Raw genomic sequence first — 17,658 nt, forward strand, 5'->3', positions numbered from 1 at the left:
TTATTTTTTTCGTCTTGCTTATAAATCATTAGAATACATATACAAAAGCATTATTAATAAATTATTTTTTGTTTGCAAATATATCACTTATTTTTTTATGTAAAAGCCAAACAATCGTCCCTAAATTTCTCTATCTTTATATCACCTGACTTTATTATTAACATATGGCCCGATAAAACTTGCATCTATAGGTATAAGTGACAAAGATATATGACTTTGATATCAATCCTTTTACTACGCCCATCACTCCATCAGTCTCACCCTCCTCTCCAGGCTCCAGCACAGTGCTGCAAGAGCATGCATGCTACTGGAGTGCTCGTAGCTGCTTCTGCTGCTTCTCTGCAACTGAACTGAATATTTGTACATGCTGCAGGACTGAAACATGATGCACGCAAAGTTGCACAGACAATTACGCCAAGTACTACACCTACTGAGAAAAGAAAAAGGAGTATACGCATAGAATTTTTTTATTATATCCGTTCATAAATATAAGGATTTTTAGCTATTCACTGCGTCAGAAAGAGTATGTATTTCGAGAAATGAAGTTATTAGAAGCATAAATTTGTGTAGCTAGTTCAGGCTGTGTTTCCCCAAGCTTGTATAGTTTTTGGCAGTCGCTGCTGGCTTATGGATTGCAAGCTAAGATCATGGAACATGCTCTTGAATTGGTTAGGTCAGCATTTACTTCGTTTTTGTATCGTAGCAAGTTAAGGCCATGCCCATAACCTATCAGCGACATGTATGCATGCTGGTTCATGAACATATGCACAGGTGTATGGAGTATACAGTAAACTAACAAGAGAGTCAGAAGAAGAATGCTAGTTTAGCTATCGCCATGGCTGACCAGGTGCAGGAAAATCAAAGAGATAAGGTAGCTAGATCAGAATGCATGCCCATCTCATGGACATACTACAGATAAACCATGCATATGCGGCATCTCACCTTCACTTAACTGTGGCAATCAAACTGCGCGCAGATGTGTGGTAAGAACAAACCGTGGAGCTCAGGATAGATAGCGCCTAACTGGTACCGAGGCGCTATCCCTCCTGAGCTTCAAGGATTGTTCCATACCCTTTTTCACTACATGATCTTCTAGCTTCTTCTGTCCTAAAAGGAGTATTGATCTCTGCTTATGAAAAGCGGAGGAAGGAGAGAAAGAAGAAGAAGAAGCCACGGCCATGAGAGATCCTGCATGGCGGAGAGAAGCTAGCTATGGCAGTGGACAGAGATAGAGAGATCTTCAGGAGTGAGGGTGATGATGGAAGGGAAGAAGTGAGGATGGATTGGGCCAGTGGTGACTCTTCCTCTATTTATAGTGAGAGAATAATACTAGCTAGCTACTACCATCTCCTCTCTCTCTCTCGCTCATGTGTTTGTGAAGTGTGAGAAGAGACAACTGTCACATTTCTTGAGGTATGGGGGAGGGAGAGGGGGAGGAGGAGGGGGAAGAGGGTCTCTCTTTGATCTCTGTGTAGTTCTCTCCATCTCTCCAGCTAGCTCTTGCTTTTAATTGCAGCAATGCATTGCAATTGCAAGGCTGGGTAAGGTGAACACTGCTAGCTAGCTATACTTACTGCAATGCCAATGCATGGGGTGCCGGCCATGGCCATGGCCATGCATCTACCATCAACTACATGGATCCTGCCCTAATAAAGTGGCTAGTGTCACCACTTGGTACCACTCACCCTCATTTCATCTTTCTCCATCCATGTACCATTTTTGATCCCCGTATCAAGAACAAGGTGACAAATGCTAGAGACAAAGGCATTGGTCATATGCATCAAATGAAAAATCTGGTACAGTGCTAGCTAGAGCTAGCTAGCATGCATGTAAAGATATCTGGCAGTAAATCATTCTCATCAATGTAATCCCTGTGACCTATCATGCACCAAGATGCATATTTGTATACTTTACATGTGTATGCTGATCGATCTACTGAATTAATTAATACAGGTGAATATTTTGCAAACTGCTACACTAGCTGGATATATAGCAGCATGTATCCAACAGTACGTGCTACTGTGTTATTATCCAATAATATATCTAGTCAAGTTATATATATATACTCCTACAAGCAATATGATGTACTGTTACGTCCTTCAATTCAATAGAAAAATAAAGAAACTTCCAACATGCAGGGAACAGTTTCAAAAGAAACTGTACTGTATATAGGTACCGAAAGTCTGAAACGCATTTGTAAAATCTTGCAGCTGTTTGTTTGTTTGTTTGTTTTCTGTGCTGCTTTTCATTTGATGATTTGAATGGACCTATAGCTTTTTTTCTCTACAGAATCATTTATCTCTACTCTGTGGGATTAGACAACTGAGATAGCTTTTTGGTCAGGTACCATGGATCTAGCTTTTGGTTACTCTAAAAAAAGGATCCAGTAGCTTTCAGTTGATTTGTCCATGATGTGAGATGGCCTTGACCAACTTATTATACATAGTCAATTGCCAATGTAAGACAAGCATGTACACATGCATATATATGCATATCTGCATGCTAGCTCAAATGATTATCACATCATTACCTTCCTATTGGTAACAGGTGAGGTTAGTAAAAGGAAACAAAGAAGCAAATATATAATTCCATACAATAAACCATTTTTATATATCTCTTAAGCTCACTGATGCACTATACTGTGCGTGTACTGCATGCACTATGCTCAAGCTCAACATACCAGTCGTCCAATGTGCATAGCTATGTACTGCTATAGCCTGTACAGGATATCAACGGCTAGTTCGAATTAAGAAGATTAACTTTATCATGCATGGCAGGAAAGAAAACACACACACTGTATCGATCGACAAGGCATTTAAAACAATACATAGATGTGCCTAAATCATGTTCATCAATGTAGCATTCACGAACAATCCAGTGGATGTTTGTCGTACAGTCATAAAAAGAGACTGGCTCCCACAGCTGGAGCTGCATGCCTTTAGAACATAATCGTGTATACAACAAAAATGAGTCATAGACACACTTTCTAAATACTATAGAGACAGTTTTTAAATGCCTTTACACCAAGGTAGAGGCACTTTCAACAATATCTTATAAGTGCCTTGTGGTGATTTATCTTTACAAACAAAGAGATAATTTATAAAGTGTCTCTATGACTTGTGGCATTTTTATAAAAACGTTAAATTATATGACCACCATAACCAACCATTGTAAAAAATAGAAAAAACATACATAGTCCTTGAACTCAGGATTTATTGACATAGAGTTATTTATATATATTCACCTAACTATCTTGACCTCAGGTGATTACTTGTTAATTAATATCATGTATTAAATATATTTAGTTATTTAGTATGTATTAACCTCGAATAAAGTGTATTTAAGAAGGTTAAAATCCCTCAACAAAATGCCGATACATATGAGGCAAACTATAAAGTGCCACAAAGATGTCTCTATAAGATTAATTTAGAAAATTGGGTTAGAAAACTGCCTCTAAAGTGTCTCTAGAGTAAAAACATTATAGGCAATTTGTAAAATGCCTCTAAACAATGTCTCTATGCTCTAGAAGTCTTAATTTTAGAGGCACTTTTCAATTTGTCTCTACAAAATTGCCATTATGTAAGGTTTTTTTTTAGTTGTTTTATTAATTTATTGCCAAATGGTATATATAGTACTGTGTGTATGTGCATATATATATATGTGTGTGTGTGTGTGAGTAGCTCCTGTAACTTAAAAAACATGCTTGCTAATATATCACCTCAAATGCTTTAGGCTGATTGGTGCGGCCTATCAAGCTGTAGAAATTAAAACGAAGCGATAAAAGAATAATTTATGCGATGGAAAATAGTAGACTATGATTAATCAAAAAGCAAAAAGTTAACTCTAAAACTAAGTTTCAGAATTCAAATTTTGTCTATGGCTAATAACCGGCCAATGAGCATCAACGGGAAAGAGGTGTTTTACAACAAAAAGTTGCAAATCTAGCCATCTAGGCAGTTCGGGTGACTAGCAGCAGAGGTCGGGAATATAATTCATGTTCATTATTAATTAGAAAACTTTGAAAGCATCCCATAAAACCTATACAAAGCAGTGCTAGCTATACATTACTACAACATATTACTCCATCTATTTCATATATTAACATTTGAGTTTCTCCTAAAAGTTAGATATCTTCAAATTTGATCAAATTTATAGAAAAATAACATTTTAAACATAAAATAAATATATCATAAAAATTTATTCAGTGGTGGATTTAATCATTTAACGAAACTAAATTGGTGTTGTGGATGTTAATTAATCATTATATGAACTTGGTTAAACTTAAAAGAGAGTTGACTTGGTATAATTTTAAAGTGAATTATAATATGAATCAGAGACGGGTCTAGCATTGGGTCGGCGGGGGGCTCAAACCCCCACTACCACCGTTAAAGATATTAGTGTCCCACGAAGACCCCCTCCTCTTCCTAAAATTTTATGACAAAGATCAATAGAAAGGGGAGTTAAAACTCTATCTAACTTATTTAGAGCACTATAATTTCCACCGATATGAATCGGAGGAAGTAATTAGAACAGATATGATGGCACACATGAAGGTCTAGATAAAAAATCACAAGTTGAATTGCAAGGTAACTTAAGCAAAGGGAGCTGGGGTTGCAGTGGCCACAAAGATCGAGATGCATGTATGGATTCGCAAGAGATCTGATCTGAGTGGTTGGTACAAGATATCTCCTGATCAGGGGCACCTCTTCATGGCAAATGTCAGGTGACGATCTCCAGCTTTCCGTGGGGAATTAAAGCTAGCTGGCCTAAACTGCATCATTTCGATCGATCGTTGGCTTCTTTTCCTCGGCATCCATCTCATTCAAGGTATCCGTCGTACCTCCACTGCATGCATGCCTTAAGCTCAATGCTCAACCACCTGCCTTTGCATCTTTTGCTTATTAATTACTCCCCTTATTTTATAATATAAAACTTTTTAAATTTATATATATTTATCTATTGAACAATGTATATGGTCTGTATATATACATAGATTTATAAATATCCATGTAAATTAAAACGTTTAGAAAGTCTTACTTTGTAAAACGGAGAGTACAACGGAGAGAGTACTAGATGATTATCTAAATCCATGAAATATTGGTGATACATTAGCATACATGGTTTAATAAGACTGTTGTGTACTTCATATATATATATATATATATATATATATATATATATATACATATTAATTTACCATTATGTTTAACTCTGATAGGCACAATTTAAGGGTTTTTTTTTCAGTTTTTAGATTAAGACCGAATGTGTCGAATCCCATGGAAAATGAAATCATCACAAAGGAGGAACACACTTTACTGGATGGTCCAGATTGGACATAAATTACACCCATGTGCCATTTAATCACAGGGGATGGCCTCATGCATGTCTCCAGGTACAAGCTCATACTCCCAGCTAGCTCCTCATCACAGCAGCATTGCAGTGTCTTGGTTGGAGAGAGAGTGAGACAATGCAATAATAGAAAAGGCTGCAGAGAGAGAGAGAGAGAGATGAGCTGAGCTGGTGTGGGGAGAATTCTCTGTCACTGAAAAGCTCATTCCTGAATGCATCCATAAATAAATAGTGGGAGTATTTGTTTATGCCCAACTCTGACTACCTACTGCTACCCCAGGCAGGGGCAGCCAGCCAGCGCCCCTGCCACGCACGGCTTTCATCTGTACTAGCTACAAAGATGATCTTTATAGACGGCTAAAATTCATTTTCACATATGGTTATCGTGAAAAAATATTAAAGGGGGACAAATTCTACTACCTCCGTCCCTAAATATTTAACGCCGTTGATTTTTTGACACATGTTTGAGTTAGTTTTATTCAAATTCTTTTATAAAATTTATAAAGTTATATATGTGCATAAAAGTATATTTAACAATAAATAAAATGATAGAAAAATAATTAATAATTATGTAAAGTTTTTGAATAGGACGAATAGTCAAATATATATAAAAAATCAACGGCGTCAAACATTTAGGTACGGAGGGAGTAGTTCTTATGTCTCATAATAAGATTATTTCTGGAATTTAAATTTATTTTTATAAGAGTGTATTTGTAGAGTACTGGTTATTCCAATACATTTAAATATCTATCTATTTCTCCTTAGTGTAATGTGAGAGAAGCAAACGATTACAACTGAATTGAAATATCGTGCTTCGACCATCTTCACTTCACTATTTCATCATTATCAATTGCATTTCAGATGGACGATCCTCCACCTAAATCAACGATTGTGTTTAGACCCGATTAGCATTAAATGTTATGAAAAAATCATAATTTTTCTAGACGGGGCTATTTTCACTGGGTGAAAAAAATTAATTTATTATGGTAGACCCTTAAGCTGCCCGCCTATAATTTTTAAAATAAAAAAATAAAAAGGAAAAACTATCACAGCACCACCTCTGACGGGGTCGTTGACGTCGGGGGAAGCGGTTCGCTAGGATGGATACTTGTATCTTGGTCATAGAGCTGCCCCCGGGTTGAAAGCTTGTTTATTCGAAGACTTGCACCTATTTTTATACCTTTAGCTTGATAAGCTTCAAACAATTTGTAGGAGGCGCTTGGTTGTTACTCCAACATCCCTCTGTTACAAAATAAATTTATTTTTTTAAGCTTTCAGATACAATATATATTCGACTCTTCGTCTTTTTAATTTATTTTATGAGTAATATTTTTATTGTTACTTGATAAAACATGAATATTACTTTTAACCTTTTGCTTTATACCGCTAAAATTATGTATATAAAGTTTTTGCCCACCAATATCTTTTAATCTTTAATATTCTGTTTTGCTTTGCTTGTACTTAATATCCGCGAGAAGATATGTCCGAATGTTTTTAATTTAATCTATTTTATTTAAACCGAATGTAAATATTAAATATAATCTTCGTGAAGCAAAGATGGTTCTTCTTAATTTTTTAAGGAGCCAGTACCTGTAGTAGTACATGACAGTGTTGACAATGGTAGGGTAGGCCACTGTAGGGGTTGATGGGCTTTTTGGGCCGCCGGACCTGGGAACTTGCGCCTAGCTAGTAGTTGTAGCTACGAGGTCAACCGGAGATCTCATCTCTCACTCGTTCGTGGGCTTCCGCGCCCATGCACGCACGCACGCACTCCATTGAAACGTACTCCCTTTACAACTAATTATTAATTATTTAAAAAATTATAATAGATTGAGGTAAAATAGATTACCTGGCAGCGGAAAACGTAGTAATAGAGTAGTACATGATTAATTAATTATTAATTATTAAAAAAATAGAATAGATTAATATGATTTTTTAAAACAACTTTTCTATAGAATTTTTTTTGTAAAAGTAGACCGTTTAGCGGTTCGGGAAGCGTGCGTGTTGAAAACGAAAGAGATATGTTAACTTATCAATCTAGCAAACATGGCCTAAAAATACTCTTTTAATATACTCTTATATCAATACTCCCTCATTGCCGTTTACTTTTTATACATGTTTGACTATTCGTCTTATTTAAAAAATTTACATAATTATTAATTATTTTTATATTATTCTATTTATTGTTAAATATACTTCTATGTATATATATATAGCTTTATATATTTAACAAAAAAATTTGAATCAAAAAAATAGTCAAACGTTTATAAAAAAATTAACGGCGTCAAACATTTAGACGGAGATAGTAATACATTAGTAGTAATATTTAATTAAATATTTGTTCTATGTAAACCATATGTTCTATATTCTGAAAGAATGGAACTATGTAAACTACACGTTCTATATTCTAGAATAATGGAATAATAAAGCTCTCTATTATTTTATTAACACATTTGATTTTTAAGCATATATTTGTTCGTCTGTTTTATTCAAAAGTTTTATACAAATATATAAATTATAAGTCATATTTAATTTTGTAATAAATCAAATTATAAAAAATAATTATATAATTTTTTAACAAAATATGTAGACGTAGACCAAGTTAAATGACAGTTTATCTCCGGCGCTGTACTACCCGTCGACGCCTCTAGCGGCCACCGCCCCTGCTTCAACCCTTCCGTTGACCGCCTCGTCTCTCATCATCCGCCATGGTACATCGGTATTTCCCAGCCAGCTCCAGCTGTTTTCCTTTTATGACTCCTAGCTACTGTGCTGTACATTTTAACTGTACATTTTGACTGTATAATATATTCTCTCTCCGTTCGATAGCATAAGAGCAGGTACGATAACAACCTATAAACTAATTATAAACATATTTTAAAAAGATAAAAGAGAAGAGTAGTGAGCTACTAATTCATAGTCAGATGCAGCACGAGCTCTAAGACGCTGTGTATGTATGATATATAGGATCATGTATTAATGTTTTGTCGGTAACTATTCTATGAATTGACTATTAGATTGATTATATATGATTTGGAGCTAGTAGTTGGCTATACTATTGAACTTGCGCGCTCTAAAAAGCACAACCACTACTAACACAAAAACCAAGAAAGAGTTATACCCATCTTCTCGTTTAGATTACCTAGGTGCATGTACGCCAAGTGGAGTGTGCCCAATCTAGTGGAGCACGACCCTAGGGCACCCTTGGTCGTCCTTCTACCCCTATAAATAGCATGTACGACCCTAGGGCACCCTTTTGGATTTCGTGGGTTTTGTTTATATCAAAGTTTAGTCGTTGCTACTTTGCCGAGTTAATCTCGTGATCGGTTAGATCGCTGGGTTGCTTGTTACTGAACCCTAACATATCATTTGTATTCAATTACTATTTGCAATATCAGATTGTTTTTATCTTGTTCTTACTTGTTTCTTCGATTTGCTTGTAGGAAAATAAGGTTGATTTGCATCGATAAGATCAACAACCCAAGGAGAGGTGTATCGACCGTTAAGGTGCAACATAACAACGTATAGTACGGTTATAGTCGGATCGTCAATGTTCCTCCCAAATCGTACTTATTAAAACTCACCGAAAGATCGGGCCACCCTCATACACATCAGCCTAGCAAGCAAGTAGTAACTCAATTTTACACTATTCCTCAAACCAAACCTGCCATCCGATACTAAAAAAGGTTCCATCAGAGATTGTATGGTAGTATTCCCTATATCTCAAAATATAGCAACTTTTAGCTAGTAGCAAATTTCCCATCCGTTTTTTTAATTATCTCAACCAATCGTAACTATACTACATTTAGTTTCTGCACCTATTTTTTCATCTTACCCAATAACAACCATCTCGTATTCAATTTTATCTAATTTTTTAATCTAGCTAAGATCTCTCAAAACACTTATGCTGCTTACGTTTCCATATCAAGGCCGCGTTCTTTGTCTCCCCATAAGTTAACTTATCTCCTTCGGTTTTCGCGCGCACGTCTCCCGAACTGTTAAATGGTATATTTTTTGGAAAAAATTTTCTATAGAAAAGTTATTTTAAAAAATCATATTAATATATTTATATTTTTAATAATTAATTAATCATATACTAATTTATTATTACGTTTTACGTGTCAGGTATAAGTTACCCTGTGCCCACTTGGTGGCCGAAAGCGGCCTTATACTTTGATATATATTTTGAGATGGGGATAGCATGAGCCAGCAGCCAGCAGCCAGCAGCAGGATTGGTTTTTCTTGTTGGCATGGCATGGCATGGCCTGGATCGACGTTGTACTAGTAGCAGGAGCAGAGGAGAGGACTATGGCAGGAAGCAGCTAGCTGGATGCCTAGGTTCATTGGCTTTCCGCGGCTGACCTGCCATTGCCAGGGCTAGCTTCCTGCAGCCTAGGTAGGTACCAGTAGTAGGGGTAGCTAGCTAGGGTTACCTGGCTGGCCGCCATTACTGCACGCCAGATTGAGCTCGATCTGTACTCGCAGTAGTACCACCAGCCAGGCGCCACGAGCACAGGAGAGCACAGGGGCCCCTGCCCGGACGCATCGATCGCCATGGCTTTCATCTCCTCCACCTGCAGCCTCTACCTGCTGCTGCGTGTGCGTGCCTGTCAGTCAGTCACTCACTCACGCAGAGAGAGAGAGAGAGAGAGTGTGCATGCGATGGCAGGAGAGTAGCAGCCTGACGCAGGGGTCTCCCAAAGGCAGGACAAGGGGCAGCAATGGCCGTCGGCCCAGGGGGTAGGAGGAGGAGGACGACGACGAGGTTCTGACAATCAAACCGACGCAGTCAGGGAATGCCCCCGGGATACTCTGCGTCTGCATCTGCGTCGTCGACGACGACTCTCTACTCCTCCTCCTCACCTCTCAGCTTCTCCTCGCGCGTGCACGGGGAGCACAGTTGAACAGTGCGCTACTCCGCACTCCGGGCTCCGGCCACACCACCACCAGCCATGCCTCTCTCTAGCTAGCTTGATGAGCTAGGCCGCCGGCCGGAGTCTGATGGATGCCTCCTGGAGCAGCCAAACTCGTCAGGTTTACTGATTCCTAGGGCGTCAACTTGCGAGTTTCTAGTGCATGCACGATTGCACTTGCCACGAAAATTGCTCGTGAGGTAATTAAGAGCAAGTTCAACAGTATAGCGAATTACTAACTCTAATTATTTATAGTCAATCTGATAGTTAATTCATACAATAGTTACCTATAAAACATTAATACATGGTCCCACATGTCATATACATATTTTGTTTTGGAGCACGTGTGCAGCTGGCTACAAATTAATAGCATACCTCTCTTCTCTCTTCCCTCTTATCTCTTTAGAATATACTTACAGCTGGCTTATAGCCTGCTATTGTACCTGCTCTAAGTTGTTTAGTTCCGAGACCTCCTTGCTTAGACTTACGAGAGCATTATTAGAGACTTCGTCTCATCCTGCAAAATTATATCATTCTTTATATTGGAAATATAGAAATTTCAAATCTAGACGTTCTCTCCTTATTTTATATCTCAATATCCAATCTTATGAGGAGAGCAATGACAATATGATTATATGAGAGTACTAAAATTTCAGTGTAAAATTTTGATACCTTTCGGTATCTACTTAAAAAACTATAAAATTGCTCAAAGATCAATGCTATCCGAAACACTGGTTTGAAATGGAAGCAATGGGTGGATTGCCTTGTATTCTAAGTAAGCCTTCAACTCTAACATCGATGCGTGCATGCTTCCTCGAAAACAAAATTCAATTTCTACGGATCGAAGTGATCATTTCCACTACTAGTAAATAGATGTACAACATCCGTACAGTTTGACTACTGAACAGATCGAGAACGAATTGAAGAAGAGTGCATGTACTCCCTCATCAAAGGAAACGTGTGATTAATTAATTAACTTCAAATGTGTATTGTTTCAAATTTTGAATCTGCTTCACCGTACTTACCTGACTGAGAAAAAGTTCGGTCAAATTTGATCATCTTTTATTGTGCTTGATGGATGGACAGGGATGAGTGGTCTGCTTTGCTGCAGAGCACCTGGTCCATACTCATGCCAGAGCCTCATGCCTCATTCAAGACTGAAGCCTTCAGCTCTGTCACTGCTGATTACTCCGGCCACACAAATGCATCAGTGATGGATTCAGTCAATTTTTGACATCTTATCATAGTACAGAATGAATTACTCCCTTAGTTAAAAAAAACTTGATTTTTTATTTTTTGTGTTCTTGACCATTTATCTTATTAAAAAATTCAAAAAAAAATTATCGTGCATAAAGTAAGTGCTCCATCCGTTTTATACTCTAAAATTTTTTGGTTTTTTTTAGATTCATCCGTATTGATGTATATATTTTGTATATATATGTGTCTAGATATACAGATAAATCTAGGCAAGGAAGAAGTTTTATAACGTGAAATGGTGAGGATATTTCGATTTATAATAAGACGAAGAATCAATCATGTTATCCAAAGATTGAAAATTAAACTTATTTTAAGGCGGAGAGAATGACACTGTATAGCAGGATTTACACTTGTTTTTATATATAGGCTAAATTTAAAAGAGGACAAAGAAAAAAATCAAAAAGCAAAAAGGAGAGGGTGAGAAGGGGTCATGAGACGAGGTGTGCGTAGAGGAGCTGGTTCCAGACGTCGGGGACGCCGGGGAGGCACCAGTGGATGCAGTCGGCGTAGCTGCTGGGGTTGCGTCGCTGCTCGTCGGTGATGGGGTCCCAGTACCGGCGGTGCACCGACGGGTGCGCGTCCTTGCGGGGATCCGACAGCTGCGTCACGTTGAGCAGCCGCACCGCCACGCCGCGCTCGGCGAGACGGCGCACCTGCGCCTCCACCGCGCGCGCGAAAGCCATGTCCGTCCCGCTCCCCCCGCCGCGGTGGTGCCCCTCCGCCGCCGCCGCGATCGGCTCCGTCTCGCCGTAGCACTGGTGGTCGCTGCCGGCCTCCCACTCGTCGGAGCGGAGGTGCGTCGGCGACATGGTCATGAAGAAGAGCTGGGTGCGGGCGCGGTCGACGTGGAACTCCATCCAGTCGGCCCACGTCCTCACCGCCAGCTCGTACGCGCGCAGGCTGTCGATCACCTTGTACACCGCGTACCTGTCCCCCTCCGCAGCCGCCGCCGCCGGCGGCGGGTTGTCGAACGACCCCCACCTGCACGCGCCACGAGCAAGAACGCCCAGGTCAACTACTACGACGTAGCGGGGGTGAAGCCAACACAGAATGAACGCTCGCCGTCGCCGACGAACTAACTCACAGGACTTTCATGGCGGGGCGCTGCCACCAGAGGTAGGAGTTGAAGACGAGGACGTCGGCGTCGGTCCAGTGCATGGCGTGCTTGTTGATGGAGGCGGCGCGGACGATTCGGTCGGCGATGCGGTGGCGCAGCGGGTGGTCGGAGTTGGACTCCACCAGCAACGGCGACCAGTAGAAGTCCACCGACGCGTTGTACTCCTGCAGTCGTACGTGCCAATCCATCCATCGTCGTGAATGAGACGAATAATCCAACTTTATAATCAAATTACATGTGTTAAATATTTATGACTATAATGAATATATGATCGATAATATGAAGATGTATTTTTATTGTTCGGTCAAATTTCTATAAATGTGCTAGATCAAATTTAATTTCTACTAGCCGTAAAATGATAAACTAAACTGAAACTAGGTAGTATGCATGTAGTTAAATTTGTTATAATTTATACGAGTTAAATTTAAACTTACACGTTTATATAGTACTATATCTTATATTAATTTATCTTATCATTTTTTTTTAAATTCTTTAAGGATTATTTTGATAATATGGAAGAAGCAAGTGTGTATACAATCAAGTGATGAAAATATTTTTCTGATAATATATATGTACTGTATATGGTTTCATGCGGTTGTATATATATTTACGTGGATCTTGAAGGTGACGAGTGATCGAGAGGAGTTGAGGGTGGTGTGGAGCTCCGGCGCGCCGGTGTCGATGAGGCAGACCATGGACGCCCACTGGTTCCGGTTCAGCGAGTCGCCGACGAACACCAGCCGCTTGTCTCGCAGCTTCTCCAACAGCTTCACCGCGTCAAACCTATCGTTGACCACAACACGGCAGTTAGCATACTGCTGGGAGGATTGCATTTTTTTTTGTTGGATTCATCAAACAGTATTTCTCAAGTTATAGATGTGGCTTGTCTTCGACTCCATTTTAGTGAGTTGTTAGGAAACAGTGGGAGATGTGTTTTAATTCCAAGAGAATACATCCTTTTGTTTCTTGCATTATCGTTTATAAGTCATCAAACTTTTTTAAAGAAAAATAATCAAATGGATTACTGTGATATATATCCTTCATTTAAATCTGATTTCTATAAATCATAAAAAAATTAATTAAACTGAAACTAATATATATACGCATGTTCACAACTATATTTGTTATAATTTGTAAAAGCTGAACTTGAACTTATATATCTATAGAGTGATATATCTCATATTAGTATATTTTTTTAAAAAAATGATAATTATTTAGTTCACATTCATTACATGGTGAAAATCCTTTCCTGAAACAGCGTTCTTGTTGTGGGTTAAATTATGCAGGAGCGGTTGAGCAACCGGCAAACCCAGGTGCTCCGCCGGTGCAATTTCGTGCATGAATGATTATCACCGGAAAATACGACGTGCAACGTGACTACGCAGGTCTGAATAAAACGTGCAGGCTTTTTCGGATCACCGGAATTTTATAATAATTTTAGAGTAAACAGTTTAATTTTCTATTTTTTAAAAAAATTCTTTCAAACCGAGAAGAGGCCCGTAGTGTTAATGCACGCTACGCCATGAACGTACGTACCGAGGAAGGTCGCAGCCATGGGGTTGCCACCTCCAATGCTGGTACCGGAGGTCCGCCCTGCCGTACTTCTCGCACGCCCACTGCTCCGACATGAACCTGCACGCGCTCTCCCTGTACAGCGGGTACGCCGCCTCGTCGTACACCCACCTGCCGGAGAAGAGGTCGCACTCCTCGTCGCCGCCGCCGCCGGTCTCGCCGGACGGCTCCCCAGGGAGCTTTATGGTGGTGGCGGAGATGGTATCTGCCGGCGGTGGCAGGTGCGTCGGCGTCGCTTGCTCCTGTTCTGCGGTGGTGGCGGCGGGGTCGTCTGTCGCCGGCGGTGGCAGGGGCGGCGCGCGGTGACGCGCCTCGCCGGCGGCAGCGTTCTTGGTGTTGACGGAGACGGCGAGGACGACGAACAGCAGGAGCAGGAGCAGCACGAACGAGCTGAAGTGGCTCCGGGGGCTGACGCCCCACACCCTCGCGTGCATGGCACCGCAGGCGGCAGCGGTCGTCTTCTTCGCCGCCTCTCCGGCACTCCGCCACGCGTCCTCGACGCCACCCTCGCCGCCGGCGGCGACGACGAGGACAGCGCTCCTGCTCTTCCGCGGCGGAGTGCTCCCGGTCATCTCGATCGACGACGGCGAAGCTGTTCAGTGGCACACGGTGAATTCAGGTGGCGCAACCGGGTTGGTTGTTCACTGGCACGAGGCCGGGATCAAATAGCTCGTGCGTGCGTGCGTGCATGGGAGTAGACTATAGTAGGTTCAGCTCAGTGGTCAGTGCAGTTCAGTGCAGTGCAGTGCTGCAGGTGTTAAGCCATCGCTTATTGCAGAAGTATCCTTTTAGGTGAGAGTTGTTGCTGCCTACTTGGCATCGTTTTGTTGCACCTAAACTTGGTCAAGGAATCGAATCAACCTCCTGATTCTGCACGCAAATCACGGCCTCTGTCATGGCACATTGCACATATTTGCACAAGTTAGAACAGCTGAGAAGTGATTCTGACGAATAAAGAAGCAGTGGATGGATTACTAGTGTTGTACTACTTAATTTGTAAAGTGAAAATAATTCCTGAATGGCTTCTAAGTAAAGGTTTACAGAAAATTGGGGCCAGTGGTGGTAGTACATTGTGTGGAGCAGATGACCAATTACCAACATCATTTGGTGAGGTTCCGTCGTTCCAACAAAGGCCAATGGTACACATACTTGCCCTACAAACTAGTGCTAACTGCAGAGACTGATTTGATTAATGGATGGTGAGTGCTACTCATGCAGCACTTTAGTTTGGTTTGCACTGAACATATTTGTTCAGTGTCACATCCGACTAGTTAGAGGAACAGTTGATCATGCCTTTTGTCAGGTACACACTAGTACCCTGAAGGCCAGAACCGACTGTGTTTGAACTCTGATGAATAAAAGTAGCGTCATCTGAAGTACTAACTCATCTGTTGACGTTGCTTCAATTCTGATGTTCTGAAAACAGGTTGTTGGATGAATATGTTTCAATCTACCCAGCCTTATCTGACTTCTCAAGAAAATTTCACAAGGTTGTAATTATGACAACTGACACCCCGGTACTTATGGCATTCATGATCAGCACTAAAGCAAGCATGGTAACCAAGATTTTCTAACTTGAAGGTAGAACTTAAAGCTGAATCGGATCAAATATACATGGATAATATCCCTTCCCTTCTACGAGTAGTAGCAAGATAGAGGGGAAAAACTTGCTGAACACAAAAGTTCAGAAGAAATCTCAATGTCAGTATCATTGTGGAGTATAATTAGATCTTAACTGCCTCACATCACGAAACGATGTTGACCATCAAACCCAGTGAAAGGAGGTGTAACCTACCTGTGCATAACATAGACCTGAACAGTTCTTCTTGTTTGCTGAAATTGACATCACTTGTGACTTTCAGAGCAGACAGCAGCACATAACCGTCGAAAACTCAACTGAATTTCATGAGACAGGAGCAGAGAGTTCCTTTGCCAGCTTGTAAGGTTCCCTTTTCTGTTTAATACTACAATTATGCGGAAGTTTTTGCGTGTTCCCTAAAAGAGATAGGAGCAGAGAATTCAGACTCTTCACATGAGATATCACTGTTTTCTATGTAAAATTCGGTACCTTCTACTATCTAAGATATCAAAAGTTATCAAATTTTACGCAGAAAATAGTGGTAAAATTGCTTCTTCAAACATCCATTATAGTACTCCAGTATTTGTATCTCTGATTTGTCAAGCCCATATAGTAAAAGTAAGTTTGGAAAAAATAAGTTATAATGGAGTGATTGTTTGGCTTATTTAAGAAAGAACCAAACAACATATTTTAAAATAAAAAACGATTTATGAATAAAACTTTTATATATGTGTTTTTAATAATCTAAAATACTATACTAGAAAATAAACTACGATGAAAAACCATAAAATTTACTCTAAATTTAAGGTTAAAAATTTAACTTTTGGCTTATAAACATAAGCAAAGACAAAAAAAAATGTGGTTGTATACTTTTATTTGATTGTGTGAAAAGATATATTTAGCAATAAAAAATGAGCATCATCTGACGAGAGTACGAGACAATGCATGCAGCAGCCACTAGCCATATTAGGTCGCTGAGTTCTGTACCGTGAATTAAGAAATTTATTTATTTTTTAAATCTTTTTAATAAATAATTTTATTACTAAACCTCCGGGAAAAATATTTTCGCTGTATGAAACTTTTGGCCACATCACCAATATTGACGTGATGAAACGACTTGCCACGTCACCAGCACTGCCATGGCCAAAAGGTTCAGTTTGAAAAAAAATGTGCCTGATGGTTTAGTAATAAAATTACTTGCTAAAAGAGTTTATTTAATAAAAAAATTTCGTGAATTGACCAGATCGATTCGCGCTTTGCGCAACTAAGAAGCAACCGGTAGCAACAACCTTCTCCTCTTCCACGTTTGCATCCGAGTTAAAATATTTCATGGCGTGCATCTGAAGAAAATTGCATCCTATATATCGCCTAGTTCATGCGCCCCTCCCCTCTAAGGGTAATTTCTTTATGGCTAAAAATGCACTAAATCAATTTACTCACATAAAACGAGTTAAATCACTCATGTATGATTAATTATGTATTAATTATTCTAGTTTAAAAATATGATTATTTGTTATTTTAAAATATTTTTCTATGATATTTTTAAAAATATAAGTAATCATATGCTAATAACTTGCATAGTTTTACACTTCCAGCTGGGCCTGGTAAACCAAGGCCCACAAAAATTCTCGAAATGGGCCAAATACAATCTGGAGTTAGGCATGACAAAGCCTAATCTTGTTAGCCCATTTGACTCACTAGTCCTTATTGTAATATTGGGTTAATTTATAATTTTAGCCCATTTGATTCACTAGGCCTTATTGTTTTAAAAAATCATATTTATCTATTCATATTTTTAATAATTAATAATTAATTAATCATGTTCTAATCTATTACCACATTTTTCGTACCGGATAAGTTAACTTATCACC

General features: G+C 39.5%; 1 protein-coding gene across 1 annotated transcript; it reads right to left on the reverse strand.

The window, feature by feature from the left end:
• Window positions 1–11,842: 11,842 nt before the first annotated feature.
• On the reverse strand, window positions 11,843–15,112 carry LOC102711247 (protein trichome birefringence-like 34). The gene is made up of 6 exons (XM_040521822.1): window positions 15,070–15,112; window positions 14,472–14,800; window positions 14,173–14,375; window positions 13,248–13,419; window positions 12,604–12,800; window positions 11,843–12,500 (listed from the first exon to the last, which is right to left on the reverse strand). The coding sequence occupies exons 1-6, from the start codon at window positions 15,110–15,112 to the stop codon at window positions 11,948–11,950; spliced, it is 1,497 nt and encodes a 498-aa protein (XP_040377756.1). The 3' UTR covers window positions 11,843–11,947.
• Window positions 15,113–17,658: the final 2,546 nt, after the last annotated feature.

This window comes from Oryza brachyantha, chromosome 3 (assembly GCF_000231095.2).
Source record: "Oryza brachyantha chromosome 3, ObraRS2, whole genome shotgun sequence".
Classification (NCBI taxonomy): Eukaryota; Viridiplantae; Streptophyta; class Magnoliopsida; order Poales; family Poaceae; genus Oryza; species Oryza brachyantha.

Excerpts from the sequence above, each read along its gene's own strand:
- LOC102711247 (XM_040521822.1), bottom strand. The coding sequence starts at position 15,112 with ATGTGCCATGACAGAGGCCGTGATTTGCGTGCAGAATCAGGAG. Across the intron at positions 14,376-14,471 it reads CGCCGGCGACAGACGACCCC|CCGTCCGGCGAGACCGGCGG; the intron begins GCCGCCACCACC and ends CTCCCTGGGGAG. Across the intron at positions 13,420-14,172 it reads CATGGCTGCGACCTTCCTCG|GTTTGACGCGGTGAAGCTGT; the intron begins GTACGTACGTTC and ends GGTCAACGATAG.